General features: G+C 41.4%; 2 protein-coding genes across 5 annotated transcripts in view; one reads left to right on the top strand and one right to left on the bottom strand.

Annotated features, from left to right (window-relative positions):
* Positions 1 to 252: 252 nt before the first annotated feature.
* LOC311486135 (WD repeat-containing protein 76-like) lies at positions 253 to 13234 on the top strand (the record flags this gene model as incomplete). The annotated part of the gene is made up of 26 exons (XM_084541897.1): positions 253 to 261; positions 371 to 497; positions 599 to 669; positions 757 to 861; positions 1609 to 1695; positions 4149 to 4204; positions 4328 to 4409; positions 4504 to 4572; positions 4759 to 4865; positions 5849 to 5977; positions 6066 to 6135; positions 7435 to 7473; positions 7751 to 7861; positions 7949 to 8038; positions 8129 to 8221; positions 8452 to 8510; positions 8924 to 9041; positions 9160 to 9261; positions 9603 to 9643; positions 9736 to 9889; positions 10181 to 10339; positions 10476 to 10591; positions 10716 to 10814; positions 10893 to 11045; positions 11142 to 11195; positions 11292 to 13234. 26 exons carry the CDS (start codon positions 253 to 255, stop codon positions 11545 to 11547), a joined length of 2556 nt encoding a protein of 851 aa, XP_084398023.1. The 3' UTR covers positions 11548 to 13234.
* A 2467-nt stretch (positions 13235 to 15701) lies between these two features.
* Positions 15702 to 19433, bottom strand: part of LOC311485555 (FERM domain-containing protein 5-like) — a gene marked incomplete at both ends in the record, with an annotated part of 62350 nt that continues 58618 nt past the window's right edge. For all 4 annotated transcript variants that reach the window (XM_084541046.1, XM_084541045.1, XM_084541044.1 and 1 more), the window contains one exon: positions 15702 to 16288. In XM_084541046.1, the coding sequence (XP_084397172.1) occupies positions 15702 to 16288 (587 nt within the window). The remainder of the gene's footprint in view (positions 16289 to 19433) is intronic.

Genomic DNA, 19433 nt, shown 5'->3' on the forward strand with positions numbered 1-19433 from the left:
TTTTATAAGCTTTCCAAATGCTTTATCTGTAAAATCATAGTCTGAAACTGTGGCTCTTAGATAAGTGCAGTTGAGTGAACATCAGAATTCCTCTTGGATGTAGCGTTAGAAACTACTCAAGTCAAGCAAGTGTTTCAAATGTGTACTCAGGAAGAGAATCACAAATGGCTTCACAGCGTAACTTGAAGGTTGTGTTATTTACTAATGACTCCGTTCTATGTTCTATCAGAGGAATATCATTTCAAAAAGTGGATGTCACAGGTAAGTACAGAGTACTATAATAAAATCATCCAAATGATACTCTCCATATTCTTGTATGCTTACATCAACAAGAGGTATTGAAACCTCTTCTCTTTTCATGCTCTGTTAGATTTCTAATTTTAATGTGCAGCATGACAAAGCTTATGACGCTGAGGAATATCACTACCGGCTCCATGTGTTCACTCAGAATAAGAGGATGATTGATCATCATAATGCTGGGAACCACTCCTTTACAAGTACAGTACACTCCTGCACAGACTACCCCCTCCCCCCGCACAAGTTATCATGTTATAAGGTCATGAATTCTTCTCACACAGTTGTTCATCTTCAAATCTAGTGGGCCTCAACCAGTTCTCAGACATGACATTTGAGGAGTTCAGGAAGTTCTACCTTTTCGCACAACCTCAGGTATAAAACTTTTAATAAAACAGCTTTTTACTTACTTTTTTTTTTCGCCCTTCCCATTAACCAACTACTGATTCTTGTGTTATGTAGAACTGCTCGGCCACTGAAACAAGTCATGTGAGCAGTACTGGTCCTTACCCCAAGTCTGTAGACTGGAGGATGAAGGGAAACTTTGTGACCCCTGTGAAAAACCAGGTACCCTCAAACTAAACAGTCAAATCAGCACAAATTTCCATATTTTTCTTTGTTACTGGAAGAATATTAAAAACATTACTTCATCAGTTGAAGCTCATATTTTGCAGTGCTTATATTTCTTGTTGGTAAGCCAAGAGCTTACCTTACTAATCTACATACTGTTAATGAATTTGCTGCTGATGCTTAACAGCTAGTTATATCATTTTAAACATGTTGATAGAACATTGTCACTTCTTTTTAATATTACAACACGCTGTAAAAAAAAAAAAAAAGAAAAAAAGAAAAGTGAATATTAGTAAAAAAGAAAATGTAGCAGAAGCCACAACGTATTTTTTACTGTGGCTACTTCAGTTCATGCAACAAAATCAATGAAACCCATAGACTGTATATAAAAGTGCAATAAAACTGATGGTGCCAGTAAAGGCTCCAAATCAGAACCACCCCTCCCTCCACCCCAGCTCCTCCCGCCGGTCCAAATATGGTCACTTCTGCCTCCAAAAAAGAAAGAAGATGACAAGGGCCAAATGCCAAGCTAAATGATTCAAAATAGCAGCCACAGTGGCCCTGTCCATCTTTTATATCAAACCTGAAATTACCCTAATGTCACATAATTTTCTTTAAAAAAAAAGAAGTCTCACCGGAAAAAAACAGAACAAAGCTGTTTCCATAAGCAATAGACCTTCATGTGTAAAATTAGCGTGACACTTTTAATTATTATTAATTATTATGTGGCTTTTATGTCTTTAGGGTTACTGTGGCAGCTGCTGGACTTTCTCCACCACCGGCTGTCTGGAGTCAGTGAATGCTATCGCTACCGGGAAGCTAATACCCCTGGTGAGATATTACAGTAATACATGTGAGCAGCGGCGGAAGAACTATTTAGAGTCTTTACTTAAGAAAAAGTACCAATATAACAATGTAAAAACACAAGTGAAAGTCCTGTATGAAGAATCATGTTTAAGCAAAGGTACATACGTATGTAAATATTATTTGGAGAATGAGGTTAAAGTATTAAGTGCTGGCTGATTTATTAATATTTATGACATCTCAGATTAGATGAAGCATCAGTGTGTAAGCAACGGGTTACAGTTATAGCTGCTGCAGGTGGAGAAAGTCTAAACTTCTTTATACACTGTTGTATACCCAGGGGCAGCAGATAATAACAGAGAATACTAAACAAAGTTTTCCTTTTCTGGACTTATCCCCTCATGTTTAATTGTTGTAGTTTTGATTTTTGGAGATTTTGGATTGTTTGAACATTTGTTGAAATGAAATTAAGTTTAGGTGGAAAACTATCACTAGTTGGTGGCGTTGAAATCACAGACATGTGAAATGTGACCCAGACTATACATTCTGCGTTCTGTAAGATGTCAGAAGACAAAAAGGTTGGAAACCACTGATTTGACCCAGACCCATTTTTCTTTAAGGGAAAATTATGCTGGATATAAAACAGACAGGTGGATCACGGAACATATTCCCGATGCTATTTTGGAAAAACACCACCTAGTGTCCAAGATCTGTAAAGTGACATGAATAACTGAACAATAAAACAATAAAACAGCCTCATTAGACGTCTTTTCAATAATATGCTATTGCTAGAAAACTGAGCAACACATATATGCAGTAAACTTAAGACATAGCAAGCCTCTGGGGGTTTCCGGGCCAGGTTTTGTGTCTTGAGACAATTTGTATTGTTATTGACGCTATATAAATAAAATTGAATTGAACTGAATTGTCTCAGAGGCTGGTGGTTGCATTGACTTTGCAGGAGTTGCAGTGGCCACGTTTGTCACGGTAGCTAGATCGGCGGTAGATCAGCCATGCATTGACAAGGCCTAGCATGATGGTTTGCCAGAAGAGGTAGAGATACCACCTCCATGACCTGGTACTTGTACCTTGCGACGCATGCATCATGGAGGGCTCCTCCACCCATGAATGTGTTGTACTCCTTCACAATGTGTGTCCTCCACAAATACCTTGTCTGATTTGCTCCAGTGTCAAGCTTTGTCTTGGGGCTCAGTTCCACAGTATGATGAGATCAGGGTGACAGATTTGTTGTCGTACCACTTGACAATGACAGTGGGTTCCTCTTTCTCCACCCTGGCATCAAAGGATCCTCTGCCTCTCTTGCCAAGACTTTTCTCATCTTCAAGCTCACAACCAGCCGAGTGACCGCTACGGAGAGTTCCTACAAAGCAGATCTGTCGCTGAAGAAGCTTGTGTGCCAGTTGTGCTGAAAAAAAAAATCTGTCAGCAAATACTTTGTAGTTCTGATTTGATGGGAACGTTTCACACAGTTTGACCACAACATCACCTTCCATGCCAAGTGAGTTTTTTTTTTCCCCAGTACCACCTTCAAGGACCATAAAATCACAGAGGATTCCAGAGGAAGAGCAGTGAGCCCAAAATTTCAAGAGTGGGGGTTGCCTTTCACTCTTATTGGGCTGTATGTCCCTGTGAAGGACACAATTTGCTCATCAATGGAGTTGTTCTCCTCTGGTGTGATTTGCAGGCATTATTTGCAAAACATATCAAGCCATGGGTGGATCTTCCAACACTTGTCCATGGATAAAATAGTTGTGACTCATCAGAGATCATGGGCCTTCTGAGGGTGTCCTGTGGTGTCTGGCATCAGAATGTTGTTAGTGGGGGCCTTTGGGTCCTATGGGATGAGGGGAGGGGCCTCTGTGGATCATCCTACGTGGGTCTTTGCTGTCAAAAATTAGCTATTTTTCTCCCATGTGCTCACCAGGCACACCACCATTTTGGAAGTGATGTCATGGGGACAACAATTCACATACTTTGCCAGTATGTTAAGTGGATGTCACTCTGGGATTTCATGGTTAAATTCAAGATTAAAACTCTATTAGGAACTTTCCAGAGTATTTAAAGGGCGTGCGACAACTGTGTCACTGTGGGTCCTTATGCACTGTGCTGGAATTTTAAAAAGCCCCCGTGAAAAATCTTAATCTTAAAAATAGCTAGCAACATGAGGAGCAATGTGGAGGAGTAGGAAGTACAATATTTCCCTCTGAAATTGAAATGTAGAGGATTGGACGAATAAATTAAAGTAGCATAAAATAGAAATACTCTCTCTCTATATATAAGTTCAGCTGTCAAGTACAATACTTGAGTAGATGTACTTAGTTCATGTGGTGCCTCTACTTTCTCACAAGGATATTGTGAGCTGGACTTGTAGTTTTGTAACTTTGATCTTGGTTTGTCTGGATCTGGATCACAACTAACACTATAAAAGCATCATCCAGTTTTTTAAATGCCTGTTTCAGTCTGAGCAGCAGCTGATAGACTGTTCCAAACACTTCCACAACTATGGATGCTTGGGGTAAGAGTCATATATTTGCTAAATGTTTTTTAGGCTATTGCTGTAACACCTTTAAAACCTTTAAGCTAGAATAGCTGCAATACTTGTGTATTGAACTTCAACCACTGTCCTGGTTTGTTTCAGTGGGCTGCCCAGCCAGGCCTTTGAGTACATCAAATACAACAAAGGCCTTATGACAGAGGAGGATTATCCCTACAAAGCCCATGTATGATCTTTCTAAAGGTTTCCTTATGTGTTTTTATATTGACGGCCATTTCAAAAGGAAAGCACAATAAATACGTTTTTCCTTCCTGTTTTAGGATGACACTTGCAATTTCAAGCCTAAACTTGCAGCGGCTTTTATCCAAGATGTTGTCAACATAACAAGGGTGAGTGTTACTTTGAACACAGTTGGTAATCTTATAAGCTAAAGAGCAGATACTTTGTGAATTTGTATTAGTACATTGTGGAAGGACTGTGAACTCAAGTGTATATGACTAACACCTCATTGTGACCTGATCGTAGACTTTGATTCTTCTCCTTTATTTATTAAACCTCTGTTTGTCCATCCACAGTATGATGAGAAGGCCATGGTGGACGCTGTGGCCCGCCTCAACCCCATCACCTTCAGCTTCGACGTCACAGCTGAGTTTATGCACTACAAAGAGGGAATTTTCTCCAGGTGAGATGAGAACTTTCATTACTCAACAGCTGCTTGCGTATTTACTAGACATATTCAAAACATTTTCAGTTTCTTGCACTGGGGAAGTGGAGCAAAATTTTACATGATGGTTATTTGTAAGATGTGACAGAATCTGCTTCTCTTTGTTACAACTTCAGATTGTCTTCTTGTTTTATTTTGTAATCTCTTGTCTTCTTGCCTTTTAGTTTCCGTGCCTTTGTGTTATTCCTGCTCTTGTGATTGTTTGATAGTTTTCACCAGCTCTTTTCATCACCCTTTTTCTTTTGTTGGACTGTATTTGGAATTTTGTTACTCACGCCCCTTGACTTTTTGTTTGCTTGTCTCTTTTAAACTTGACAAGATTATAGTCAGTTATTTCTGGTTTGCTTCCAAATTGGTGTCATACAAGTACTGCCTGCTGACTTGGAATAAGTACATCACAAATAGGAGCTATTTATAAAGGACTGATGGTTATAAGTGCATTTCCATCAGGCATAACATTATGACTGACAGGAGAAGTAAATAACACTGACCATCTTGTGACAGTTCAATGTTCAGCTGGGAAACTTTTGGACCTGGCATTCATGTGGATGTTACTTAGACATGTACCACCCACCTAGACCAGACCAGGCACCCCCACCCTATAGCAATGACACTCCTTGATGGCAGCAGCCATCCCCAGCAGGATGCAGCCTGACACAGGCACACACACAAAAACGGTTTAGGAACAACTAAAAAAACATGAAAAACCGCACAAGGTGTTGGCCTGCCCTCCAAATTCACTAGATCCTAGACTGATCAAGTATCTGTGAAATGCACTGGAACAAGCCTGCAGATATCATAGATCTTGGACTGTCATACAAAATATCCACAAAACAAACACACAATCCATTGTAGATGTGTAGGATCCTATACAATACTGGCACTATCTCACTCACCCTGCAAAAGACGTATGCTTTATTGATCTAATGTCGTCTGTTTAGCACCCAGTGTAAGAACACACCAGACAGGGTGAATCATGCAGTCCTGGCTGTGGGTTACGGCACCGATGAGAACGGCACACCATATTGGATTGTGAAGAACTCATGGGGCACAGGCTGGGGAAAGGACGGGTAAATATAAGTCTGTATCTGTGCTTCAGTGTGATGATGTGTTACTGCTTTCAGGCATCACTGACTTCTGCTCCCCCCCCCCCATCAGATATTTTTTGATCGAACGTGGAACAAACATGTGTGGACTGGCTGCATGCTCTTCATACCCTGTACCTTTAGTTTGAGGAAGTGACTTCACGACAAAGGGGTGAAGCTTGCAAGATTTTGTATCAATGGAGTGAACGTCCTGGGAAATGTTTCCTGATGTATCTGTACGGTCTTAACTAAGAGCTCCTGACACTTTTTATTTTTTTTTTCTGGAAGTTAATTTCTCAGTAACATAATTTTTCTTAAACTGAATTGTGGACATTTTGAACTGATTAAGGAATGCATGCTCGACAGAAAACAGCTTTCTGTGAACACTATTTAAGTACTTTGCTGCATTGCTTGTGGGCAAATTCATTTCCTGCAAAACACGTTGAAGCACACGTGCCAAAGACAGCAGGCAAAACCCGCTTGCTTTCATGCTGACTGAGTTTCCTGTATTTAAGTTTTATTAGAACAAAACACTGTTTCTCCCATATGATTAGTCTGTAGGAGAGTTTTTGTTAAACTGTTTGACGATGGAGGCTATTTCTGCAACTTGCTCTGATTCAACAAATTTAGTAGATGACCACACACAAAGGGTCCATTGAGGAGTCAGCTCACATATCAGTCAAATGTGTTTTATTATTTTGCTGTTTTTTGATAATAAATAATGTTCACTTGTGCAATCTTCAAACACTTTCTTTTATTAGCAAAAAGTTCTTCTTTATTTGTCTGTCCTCTTATTATTATTCTATTTGACTGGGGATGTAAACATTTTGGCACTGAGTCTTAACATTTTAACTATTTTAAACAATATTTTCATGCATAGAAAAAGACAGATTAATCAATACGAGCACATTGCATGACCCAAGTTATTTCACCGCTATTCCTTGATTCTGCCATATGGTGGCGACATGATCCCATCAGAGACATCTGAAACGAGACTTCCTTGACACTGACTGGCGCTCGGATAATCCAAATATGGGCATGTGGGTGGAGGTTGGAGCAGGCCGAAGACGTATGGCTGTTAAACACACCGCCAACAGCTAGCTATGGCCACCAAGCTAGGCTAAATGCTAATCTCTGTTGCTAGCAGCACTGCATCGCTCCCGTTTGGCAACTAGCGGTGTTTCTAGCATTACTAGGGGTACACGGAAGAGACAGGAAGTCAACCAAAATGTAAGGCATTCATTGGCTGCAGACAGCAGAGGACCGCCCCTTTAAATTTCTGACCAATGAGCTGCCAGCATTCTGTTTCACAACACAGAGGGGAGGGGCTAGTTACAAAACATTTCATGTGGCGGCAACCTCCTGCTTGAATAATGTTTACAGATAAAAGTGAAGGCTTGCTAGTGTCGTCTTGACTTTCCTCGAATAAATATCTGTACAAGTGCGCTGACATGTCGACAAAACGCGAAGCTGTTGAAAAGGTAAAGTTAATACTTTAATACGGTTTTGTTATGTTGTAATGTTATCTATTTTGAGTTATTTAGGTGCTGAGCTGCGTTAACATTAGCTAAGTTTCATAGCTGAGTTAACTTGAGACGATTTAACATTAAGCTAACATTAAGATAAGGTAGTCAGAAAGCACAGTTTAAAAAACAGTGTCGAGAGTTTCGCTTAAACTTTAACTTGCACGTCAGTTTTTGTTTTTGTTAATTTCTGTTTTTGACGACGCGTTAATTGTTAATAATTCTCACTTGGTAGGAAATGACTCCTGTATCTGTGGAGCCCACAACCAGACGGTCATCTAGAAAAGTCCTGGCAGTGAAACGCCTCCAGTACTCCCCTGACCCTGAAATGCAAAATAAGAAAAGAGTAAGAGACTTCAGTAACTCATACTAGTTAGTAATGGTGAAGAAGAAGTCGTTTCGTGTTGCTGATATACTCACATTTACTTGATAGAAAACAAAATCCCAGGACGAACTAAGCACCCAGAAAAATGTGGTAAAAGAAGAGGAGGACCTTGAAAACAGTGATGTGGAGCATGCAGCTGTAAGTCCTAAAACACAACTTATCATGGAGTCTGTGATAATAAAATTATAAGTTTGTGCAAAACCTAAGAGCTCTGTGTTTGTCTAACAGGATGGACATGGAGGACTTTCTGCCTATGAACTGGAGCGCCTGGAGAACATCCGACAGAACCAGGCATTTCTGTCATCTATCAACTTATACCAGGTAGGCTGACATGTGATGTGTGTTGACACTGGACGGACCTGCACGGTGAATCACACACCCAGCAAAGTTAAATCTTTTTTTTTTTTTTTATTGAATTGTGACATGTAGACAAACCAGAAGTACTGAAAGGGAAATGTGTGAGTGTGTGTGTGTGTGTGTGTGTGTGATGCTCTCATTTCACCATGACAATGTTGTGGATGGGTTTCAATTGTTGTTTTCTTTGTCAAAAGGCAACTGAGGACATTAAGCAGCTGACACGACCAAAGCCATCACAGAGGGGTCTCATGAGGTACGTTCAGCCTATAACCTCTTAGTGTCTCAGTGAATAAATTAATTTACGGGGCGATTTGATAAATGTCTGGTCAGCTGCACCAACTTGTGCAAGAGAAGCTAAACTCTAAGTAGTTTGGGTGAGCACTTCAGTTACATTTCTTCTTATATAAGAGCGCTGGCGCTTTTGGTTTGAACTAAATGGAAGTTTAGGAAAGAGTAGTAAGTAATGCTTAATCGATTAACTGATTAATTGACTGGGTTAAAGTAAACTGACATTTTGATATAAAGTAGTTTTTTAAAATTTTATGTCATAAATTTCCCACTAAGTTTTATTGAGTGGTGCATTACTGCTGATTGCTTTTTCTGTGCTGATTTCAGTGATAAAAAGTGTCTTGATGTCACGGTAGTGTTTCTTTTCTGTGGTCACAGGTCTCAGGCTGCTGTTAAAGAAATTCTGCCTCCTCGTAAATCCCTACGTCTCCAGAGTAAGGAGGCAGAGATCTTGACGTTACCCCCTGAACCCAGGGGCACGCTGATCACTACACAGGTACCAGTGTATAAATAACCTCATGATATATGTGTATTGCCCCTCTTTAGCGTTCCTTCATCTTGGTGTTCTTTCGTTTTTGTTTGTTACTTATTTTGGTTATGTGCTTGCTTTAAAGTATATATCAGTCAAGAAGCCCCCTGGACCTCTGCCCATGAATCCAGTCAACATGGAAGAGGGAAGCAAACTGCCTGAACAACTTGTTGAGCTCTGCTCCGAGGTACACGTCACCTTTCTAGACAAGTACAATGTGTCATGTTCTAACTACGCCTCAGATTTCACACCTTCTATCTTCTTTTGATCATCACATTTTAAGCTAAAAGCAGAAATAGATTTTTTTTATTCTTATTTGATCCATTAAATAGTAAAGGTCTGTAGTTGTGTTTAGCTGTTGATGGTTGTGCCACCAGCATAAAAACTTAAAGGACAGCTAGAAAAATAAATGGAAACATTTTGGAGATGCCGAGCCTTAAGATATGTGGACTTGGCATCTCTGTTGTATTTATTTTTGTGCAGTAATTATTGGGAATCAATTGGATTAAAACTGACCTTTTTCCCCAGCACTCAAAAGAAGAAAGGAAGATGGAGCGTGGCTTAAAAGAGTAAGAGTTTTTTTCTGGGCCCATTTTTTTGCTTCAACAACTGAGAATAATTATCCAGGTTAACAAAAATCTGCACTGATGTCTAAACACAGGTACTGCTCTGCACTTAAGAGCATAAAGATATCTGAGGACAGAGTGGCCAAAGTGGTAAAGGATCGCATCTTCTCTGCAACCTTCCACCCTTGCACCAGCAGCCTGTTGATGGCTGCAGGAGACAAGTATGGAAAAGTGGGACTCTGGAAGTTGGTGAGTTTTCTTTGCTTCAATTAGAAATTGGTGTTTGACCATAAGAGGGCAGGAAGTGTGCCCAAAACAAGTTAACTGCCTCTGAAAGTTTAGAGTTGGAGCTAGTTAACAACAGAGCTAGAACCTTTTCTCTCTTCGTGTAGAAGTAATCGTGCTACATGTTTGACTTCACCGTCCACTCATTATTCTGGTCTGTCTCTCATCGTTGCCAGTCACTGAATGCACATTAATACAGTTTTAAATATACTTGTGTAATTGTATTTATTTAATTGCATGTGTCTGTTATTTTAGGGTGGTGACTGGGGTGATGATGGTGTGCTGCTCTTTGCGCCCCACTCTCGTCCAGTGGGCTGCATGGCATTCTCCAGGGCCCACCCCTCCCAGCTGCTGAGCCTCAGCTATGATGGCTCTCTGCGCTGCATGGATGTAGAGAAGGCAACCTTTGACGATGTAAGACACCTTTTGCTCCATAAAAAATGACCATATCACCTTTCAAGCAGACTGGCTTCAGATTTCCTCCCGATCTAGTCGAGACCGTCGGTTTGCACCGTTGACCATATATAAACTGGCTTGTATATTCCTCCAGGTGTATGATATTGAAGATGGCCTGAAAACCTTTGACTTCTTGTCATCTGACTGTTCAACACTCGTGGTTGGGAACTGGTATGGAGAAGTTTCCATCGTTGATAGACGCACACCTGGGTAAGATGTGTTTTGTTTTTTTTTGTTTTTTTTCTGATGGTGTAGAAGAATTTACAGCATTACAGAAAATACCACAATTTATAGTTATTGACTGACACATTCTTATAAAAACAACATTATGCAGAAACTCCCATGAGTCCCTCCACTCAATGGACCCCAAGACTTTGCGTTGTGTTAGTGTCCACCCTTTGCAAAGGCAGTACTTTGCGGTGGCAGAAAGCAGGTATGGGCACCTTTATATATTCTATAAATGTATATTTCTGTCTATTTGATATTATTAAACCGATGTTTTAATCTTCAGGGTTGTGAGTATTTATGACAGCCGGTGCCTGAGGAAGACCAACAGCCCAGCGGTCTCCCAGCTGCATGGCCACAGTTTAAGCGTATCCAGTGCATATTTCTCCCCTTGCACTGGGAACAGAGTTCTCACCTCATGCATGGATAACCACATAAGGTAAAGCCAGAAACATGTCTTGAATATTGTCTTGTACTTACTATGTTTCTTTTTATTCAGTCCCAGCTCAATGCGTGTCTGTTTCTTGTTTTACAGGATATATGACACATCTGCAATGACCACCAAATCTCCCTTACTGACATCCATCAGGTAAATCCCCATAATTGAAATTAAACTTGTAATAAACTGACAAACCTTTGTAAACTGAACTTGATCATACGGTGTCTTTTCAATCTGCCGTTGCAGACATGACATGCAAACAGGCCGCTGGCTGTCCAAATTATCAGCAGTGTGGGACCCTAAACAAGAAGACTGCTTTGTGGTGGGAAGCATGATGAGGCCTCGGAGGGTGCAAGTGTTCCACGAAAGTGGGCAGCCCCAGCACACCTTCATGGACAGTGAGAACCTTAGCACAGTGCTGTCTGTCACTGCTTTCCACCCCACAAAGAATGCCTTGCTGGGCGGCAATGCGTCGGGACGTCTGCATGTCTTCTCCAGCTAAAATAAAGACCAAACCGTTTGTGAGCAGCAAGTAATGGTTTGGTGATCTACGGGGTTTCACACCCTGTTTAGAGGGATGTCTGACAATATAACCTCTTGCTTATTTCTCCTCTGTTTTTCCATAGAGCTTCTCTACAATATTTTCTCACTTTATCAAAGTAACTATGTATTGAAATAATATCAAGTTGTTTTCATAGACTTTTTACATTTCATATGCTTCATTCATTCGTACACTTAACAGGGTTAACAGGGTATTAACTGTCAAGTGTTGGGGTTTGTTAGGTGGTGTCTGAGCATTGATGTAGGCTGGGGTACCTTCTGGTCTTGTTAGATGCTACAATACATTTGCTCTCAGAACTGAAGCTTGTTTAAAAGAAAAGTCTGTACTTTGATGTTCTGTGTGTATTCACAATGTTTCTCCGTTAGATACTTTTTCATGACTCGATACACAGTTACTTTCTTCCCTGGTAGTAGTGGTGTCAAATTTAAGCACAAATAAGTATATTTAGACTGCTGTGTGCATCTGTATTAGCCATACACACGAGGACACTGCATGTTGATTCATTCCTTGCAAAGCAGCTCTGTCTTGGTATTGAATGAATGGCAATATTCTGTGAGTAGATTCACGATTGAACTGAGGTCTGGACCACAGGATGATCTGGTGTCTTGCAGGAAATTGACTTTCTTTGCAGATTGTAGCTGATCTTCTGTATTTTAACCCATATACCATATGCCCATTTTTGCTGCATTCATTTTACAAGCTGTTGGGCTTGCAAAGAAGCAAGTAAACAGCATGAAGCTGCCATCTATCATGGTGGTGTGTTTCCTCATGTGCAGTGCTTATACAGTGGCCGAAAAAGCTAAACTTTGATCCAGATATGACAGATTTGTAGCTGCGCTCTATGAGTCCTTACTTTTACTCTACGGGGTATTTTCTGTCTTGTAAATGAACTTGACTTTCCCTGTTGGGAATGTTTCAGTTACCACATGTTAGGTTTTGTTATGTTTGTCATCTGACTGTTTTTGAGTTACGATAACTGTTATTTGTTTTATACATGGCGCAGAGAAAGGACAAGAGTCTTTAGTCTGAGAAAAGTGCCCGTTGTAAAGTTGTTTATTTCCTGTATTTTTTTTTTTTTATTTGTTGCTACTGAAGCAAACAGAATAAATAGACATTTTAATACTAAACATTTTGTGTGAATGCAGTTATCTCAGCAGTGTCTGTATCAATTTGCACCTCATGATGGCAGTAATGTAACATAAAATAATAATGTTAGCATTAACTACACTCCAGCTGGGACTCATAAACCTCCATGTTACACTGTTAGTTGAGCTGTTTGCTCCTTCTGTGAATTCGAAATTGAACTTGTAGCCAGACTAGCTGCCACATGTCAAGAATAGATAATATTTATTCATAAATCGATGACACCAGTCTTCAGTGAGTGTTTGGAAATAAGCAGTCTTCTTTGGAGGTAATAAATGCAGGACACATGCTTACAGAGACATTTCCATGTGCTGGGCCACGGTACAGGAAGGAAGCTTACAGTAAGACCATGTCTGAGGCCTTGATCCTGTTTACATGATTCAATAAAACAAGAGTCAGTGGAACTGTCACCCCCCTTTGTCGCCAGTTCAAGTGATTTGAAACAGATTTCGGCAATTTAGGATAAGGTATACTTTGAAATGCATCACACAAATAAATGTTCAGGTAGTTGAAGATGCTACTTCTGGCTAAAAATGTATCTGTTCCACTTTGTCTGTCAGAGGTGTTCAGTTTCCATAAATTCAGTCAAGGAAGAGCAGTCAAAGGTCAGACAATCAAACCGGGTTCACATGAACACATTTTTCATCTTTCTATTTGCGGTCCACTGCAGTCAGGAACAGTGGCCACTATTCCATAAACACATGCATCAATAGGGTTTTTAACTCTCTGAGAGCATTTTAAAAACATTTTGTGTGTCTCAAGGACGGAGACAAACATAAGTTCTCGGTTAATGTTAATATTAAATACATAATCTAATATTTATTGCTCAGATTATGTAGTAATTCTTCCATACACATAAATATAACGGTGGCTAAAAAGCAAAATTTCTGCCTTGACCGACATCAGTAATTCATCATGTCTGAAAACCAATCCCAAAACATTATTGAAATATAATTTTATAAGTCAATATTCCACTACTCATCCAACTTTAAACTAAAGGGGGAAGAGACTTCTTCAAACTTCTGGTTTACAAAATAAAATCGGCATTTAAAGCTGTGTAACTACAGGGACTCAAAGTAATGCTTTATGTGTTGACTTGAATACTAAAACTTTCCAAACTACCAATAGGTACTCGCACAACCTAAATCCCTCAGCCAATAACAATCCTAAACCATCCCTATTGTTGCATAAACACTATCTTTTTTTTTTTAGGTAGACTGTTGTGTACCTGCTGACGAGCCACTGGTGCACAGCCGATACATAATAATAATAGTACATCCTAAGCAACCATGCGCAGTCTTGATAAAAAGGACCAATACTTAACTGTCACACTTGAACTTCATGTCACAAATTGATTGTGTTGGTCTGGGCTGTAAAGACACACTGTGAGCTAACCTGTGAACTACCCTACGTTATAAGGCTGGAGGAGGAAAGCAGACTATTACAGTTTCCATCTGTTGACAGATACCTGCGGGAGTATGAGACAACAGAGGCTTCTTTGGTAGGCGTGACGATGAAGGTTGCAGCGGGACGTAAACATGACGAATCTCAAGCTCTGTTGCGGCTGAGTGCGGGGAAAACCACGTGTCCACTGTAAAAAAATAGATAACGCTTCAAGTACATCAAGAGTCACTGTGAGGAAATCTGTTAACGAGACGGAGGTTTGTGGAAACATGATTTAAATATACTCAGCCTTTACGGATACATTTTAACACAGCAGATCTAAACAAAGTTAACAACCGTCTCTCAACATGGGTTTTGAACTTAAACCAAACTTTCTTAACTATATACTGTGGGGAAAATAGCACTAATCCTTGCACTTCACAAAGGTAAAACAGATTTCCCTTAATGGAAAAGATCTCTGGGTTTTTAATACTAACAGTATTGCACATCAAGATGGACTCCTTCTACGGATTTACGGGAGTCAAAGAACTAACCAAACACTTGACTATCACTACAGCGCTAGGTCACACACTCCCATCACCTTTACAACTACTGTAAAAGTAACTACAGCAAAGTGACAACTGTTCCTCACACACAGATTGTAGTTATTATTTGGCTGCTATTTAATGAACAGTAAACCTAGAACCCTCATTACTTACTTACCTATAGCCTTACAAAAGCTTAACTTGTTGATAAAACTTCATTAGTCCTCTAGTGTCTGGACAAAAAATGGTAATGTGAGCACACTCAACAGACGTCTGACCACAAACGAAGCTCACTACAAGCATCATCGCTCGAGCCTTCTTACAGGGCCGAGTCACGCATGTACCTGTGTATCTGCCTAAGAACTATCTAAAGCAAACATCATCAGATTCAGGACTCGACTACATTCAATAGATGCTGCCTGTCGTTCCATTTAACACTTTCTCTATCAGATACTGGTCTACCTCAAAGTGGCGGCCATGATGATTTATTTATTCAATCGTCATGAATCTTGTTGTTAGTTTTCTCATGAGCTAGACCCCCATCTTGTCTTCTCTTAAAACTTCACTCAGACTTTCAGGTCACATAACACACACCCCGACACTTCGGTTCATTCTTCCTTTACAGTAATGTCACAACATGTAAATCAATACAAAAATAAAGGCAACTGTTATCTGTGGTTGAGCAACTGAGTGTCTGTCAGACTTGTTTCGGTGTTTAAATTAAACCCTGTTACAGTGACTCTGTGCATAAAACAAAATACCTCAAGATGACCTGAATTCATAAAGTAAAATGTGGTTTCCTTTTCTGGTAGTGAGGGTCAAACATGATAAACAAGGCTCTTCAGGGGACAGTTCGTGGCTTTTGACAGGAACTCTTTCCTGGGAGAAGCTGAGCTGATATTAAGAACAGGGCTGCCATCTTTTTTAGTTTTCTCTCCTCTCCCCCATGTCCTGACCTCTTTTGTCCAGTCTCCATTAGTGGAGGGTTGTTTTGAGTCATTCACTGTCTGTATCTTTCAGTCCTCACTTGCTGACAAGGAAGCCTCCCATCCATCGTAACTTACAGGCGAACCAGCGCCGCAGAGGGCAGAAGTATTCAAAGTGGAACTGCTGGAATTCAGGTGTCTTGCGGATGTCTCTCAGAAAAGCAATGTCCAGGTCTGACTCTGTCAGCATGATGAGGAGCAGCAGCAGGGCGAAGAGTAGTCCGATGGTAACAAGGAACAGACGCAGCACGCTCAGGATGAACTTGTTAAGCTCCTCAGCATCGCTAGGTGGTGATGGCCTACTCTTGACCATACGCATTGCTCTCCTGCCGGGCCTGGCAGGGGCCTGCCCCTCTTTCGATGTACCTGCCTCCGACTCCTTCTCCTCATCGATGCTGCAGGGAGCACCGTTGAGGTGGCGAGCCAAAGGCATCTCCATCCCATGTTCTGCCACTGGAGTGGGCAGCACGCTGTCGGAGGGGCTATAGGCCTCGTCAGAGATGACTGCTGATGTGCTAGCCTCGCTGCCATCCACCATCTGGCCCCTGGAAGACATGAAGGAGCCACCATGGGAGACGGAGCGCACAGGTGTGGAGTGGGCGCTGTCTCGAAGGGACTCCAAACCTGAAGACACAGCGAAGGACAGCAGTTCATGAGTGAGACGCAATATTAGAATGCTGCCTGACATTACTTGTTATAGCTTAGACGATGTTATAAGACCGATTACAAACCCAGTATCCAAGAATGTTGTTAGATTTTATCTCTGAAGGCAAACTACAAAATAAGTCTGGTACCGTATCACAATGTTAAAACCACTGACAGGGGAAGGAAATAACATTGACCATCTTGTGACAATTCAGTGTTCTGCTGGGAAACTTTTGAACCTGTCATTCATGTGGATGTTACTTAGACATGTACCACCCACTCAGACCAGACCAGACCAGACACCCCCACCCCATAGCAATGACACTCCTTGAAGGCAGCAGCCATCCCCAGCAGGATGCAACCTGACACAGGCACACACAAGAAAACAGCACAAGGTGTTGACTTGGCCTCCAAATTCACTAGATCCCAAACTGATCAAGTATCTGAGGGATGCTCTGGAACAAGCCTGATCCACAGAGGCCCCTCCCCTCAACCCATAGGATCCAAAGGCCCCCACTAACAACATTCTGTTTCCAGACACCACAGGACACCCTCAGAAGGCCCATGTCCATTCTCTAATGAGTCACAACTGTTTTGGAGGAACAAGGGAGACCTACACAATATACCGGTCATAATGTTATGCATGATCAGTGCATGTTTCTGTGAGGTGGCCCGATTTGGAATAAATTAACCTTCTTTCCACCCTCACACGTATACACCAGGTATAAACCACACCAAACTGACTATGCCACTACAGATGATTTCAAAAGTAATCCCACAACTAGTTTTTTATAAATCCATTAACTTCATACAACAAGCCATAAACAGCCTGTTAATGAAGTTTACTGTGTGCACAGCTGAACGTGCAACAACATAAGGTTTAAAAGACCCCCCTTTGAGGCTCTGGGTTCTGTGGAGCGTCTTGACACAATTTGTATTGTTATTGACATTATATGAATTAAATTGGAACTGAAGAAAATTTTGATGGCCTGCAAGCCACATTAGCAGTGACAGCAGTAAGAGGAGAATTAAGAATTAAGATATGCAAATTGTGTACACAAGTCACTGATGCAATCGTGAGTACCGTATATAGAACTTGTCCCATGAAGCAATCAAAAGTGGAGGTCTAAAGGGAAATCATGTTCATCATTAATTAGTCCTGTAGCAAAGATTCCCTCAGCCTCTTTTGAGGCCGGCTTGCTGGCCTGCCAGAACACAGGTACCATGTGCTCTGTTGAAAGCTGCGCTGACATTTCTGATTCTAATATAGCCCGGAGCGAAGGGTGATTTGTATTTAATGGCAAGCTTGTCACAGCCTATGCTCGGGAAATGGATCCTCAACTCTCAACATGTTAACTATGTCTAAATGAAATACAAGTGGTAACCTTTACCCTGAATGTAAACATGAAACTAAAGAACACTGTCCTCAAGGAACTTACTCAGCTCTCACGTCATCCTCATTACCTTCACAGCTGCTCTCTATAAGTTAGAGCATCACAATGTGAACTTTCTTAATCAATGCATTAGACTCCAGCATTGTATAAGGTAAACCTATGCACATTTGTATTCTGGCATCATAGAAACATACATATTTTATGTATTCAAACACTAATAAGACAAGGTCGTTTGATTAAAATGCCAGCTTTCCTTATCTCGTACAAAACAGTCTTAGTTTATACCTGCAGAGTTGGCTGGTGGGCCGCAGCCATAGAACTGGGGTGGGACAGCTAGCCTCGAAGGGGTCCTGGAGTTCTGTCCCGACCCAGAACCAGAACCGGGGGTGGAAGATCCCTCAGGTAGGGCGGGGAAGAGAGGAAGGACCCCCAGAGCTTTCCCCAACAGCCTGGGTCCCAGAGACAGCACACGCACCTTCACATCCCGGTAACAGTGGTTGATCATACGCAAGTGAACGTTCACCTTGGTCTTGATCCGGATCAGACACTTCACCATGATTCAGCCGTCTAACCTTGACCCTACGCACTTGTGCTGCTGTCCTTTAAAATTTGCCTTTCCTTAAAATGGCTCTTCGTTGTCTGTCGTCTGTCTTTCCGTGTCGAGCTAAGCAGCACCGCCTTCTCTGCAGTGAGCTCTCGTAAGCCCGGCGGGCAGGCTGACAGCGGCAGACAAATGGAAAGACAGTCAGAGAGTGAAAGACAAGGCCCAGGAATGTGGACCACTTGTGCCACAGTTCACCTCTCCCCCCCTGCTGCCGGCTGTGTCAGTCACAGCATGGCCCCTGACAGCAGGAGCTATTTCCAGGCTGAGATATTAATACCAATGGAAATACCAGAGCAGACAGAGCAACAGGACAAAACACAGGGGGTTTGTTTCCACTGTTGCAACATTGGGGTGCAATGTCAGAGCATGTTCTCTATGCGTGACAAGATAGAGGCTCGTGTGGCTTTTTCTTTGTTCTGAACAGACTGTTCTGCAGGTTTATTAGTTTGATCCAGACTGATCCACTAAGAGCAAACTTACTCTCAATGGCAGCATTGGCAAAAGGTTAATGGACGGTTGGAGGAACGAGTGGACAGTCAGTGCCCTTTATAAACTGACAGGATGACTTTCTCTTGTCAAAATAAAGCCCGAGGCCAGTCGCTGATGGGCACTCTGGCTTGTGTTTGTGTCTCTCTCAGAAAAAACGCCCATCCAGGAGAGAAAGAGAGCGAGATAATACGCTAAATATGAAGAGAGTGACGGGCACTCGCAAGTAGGGAAGCTGTTGACATGGAACTGCACTTACTGTGTGACAGTGTTAACAAGACCCATGAAGTTTTGTGTGCCGTGGGTGTGTGATTCACAGCAGGTGAGATCACGCGGAGCAAAGGCAGTGATTCCCGGCTTCAGGGCGGACTCGGAACGTGCTTCTACATTTGCCAGAAGGTAACTCACATTATTATTTTATCACTACATTACATTGTAATTATTTTAGTTCGACTCATTAAGATTGTGAAATGGCTCAACTAGTATAATAAACACACAAATAAACTGAAGAAAACGCTGCAATTACAATTGTATTTAAAGCAACAACTATAAACACTAGGTGCTGTGAGTGCATGGAAAGCAGTTGGAAAGCTAAACCGTTAGCTAAGGATAAAAGATAACACTTCAAGTGCATGTACTT

This window comes from Chelon labrosus (genome assembly GCF_963514085.1).
Source record: "Chelon labrosus genome assembly, chromosome: 3".
Taxonomy (NCBI): Eukaryota; Metazoa; Chordata; class Actinopteri; order Mugiliformes; family Mugilidae; genus Chelon; species Chelon labrosus.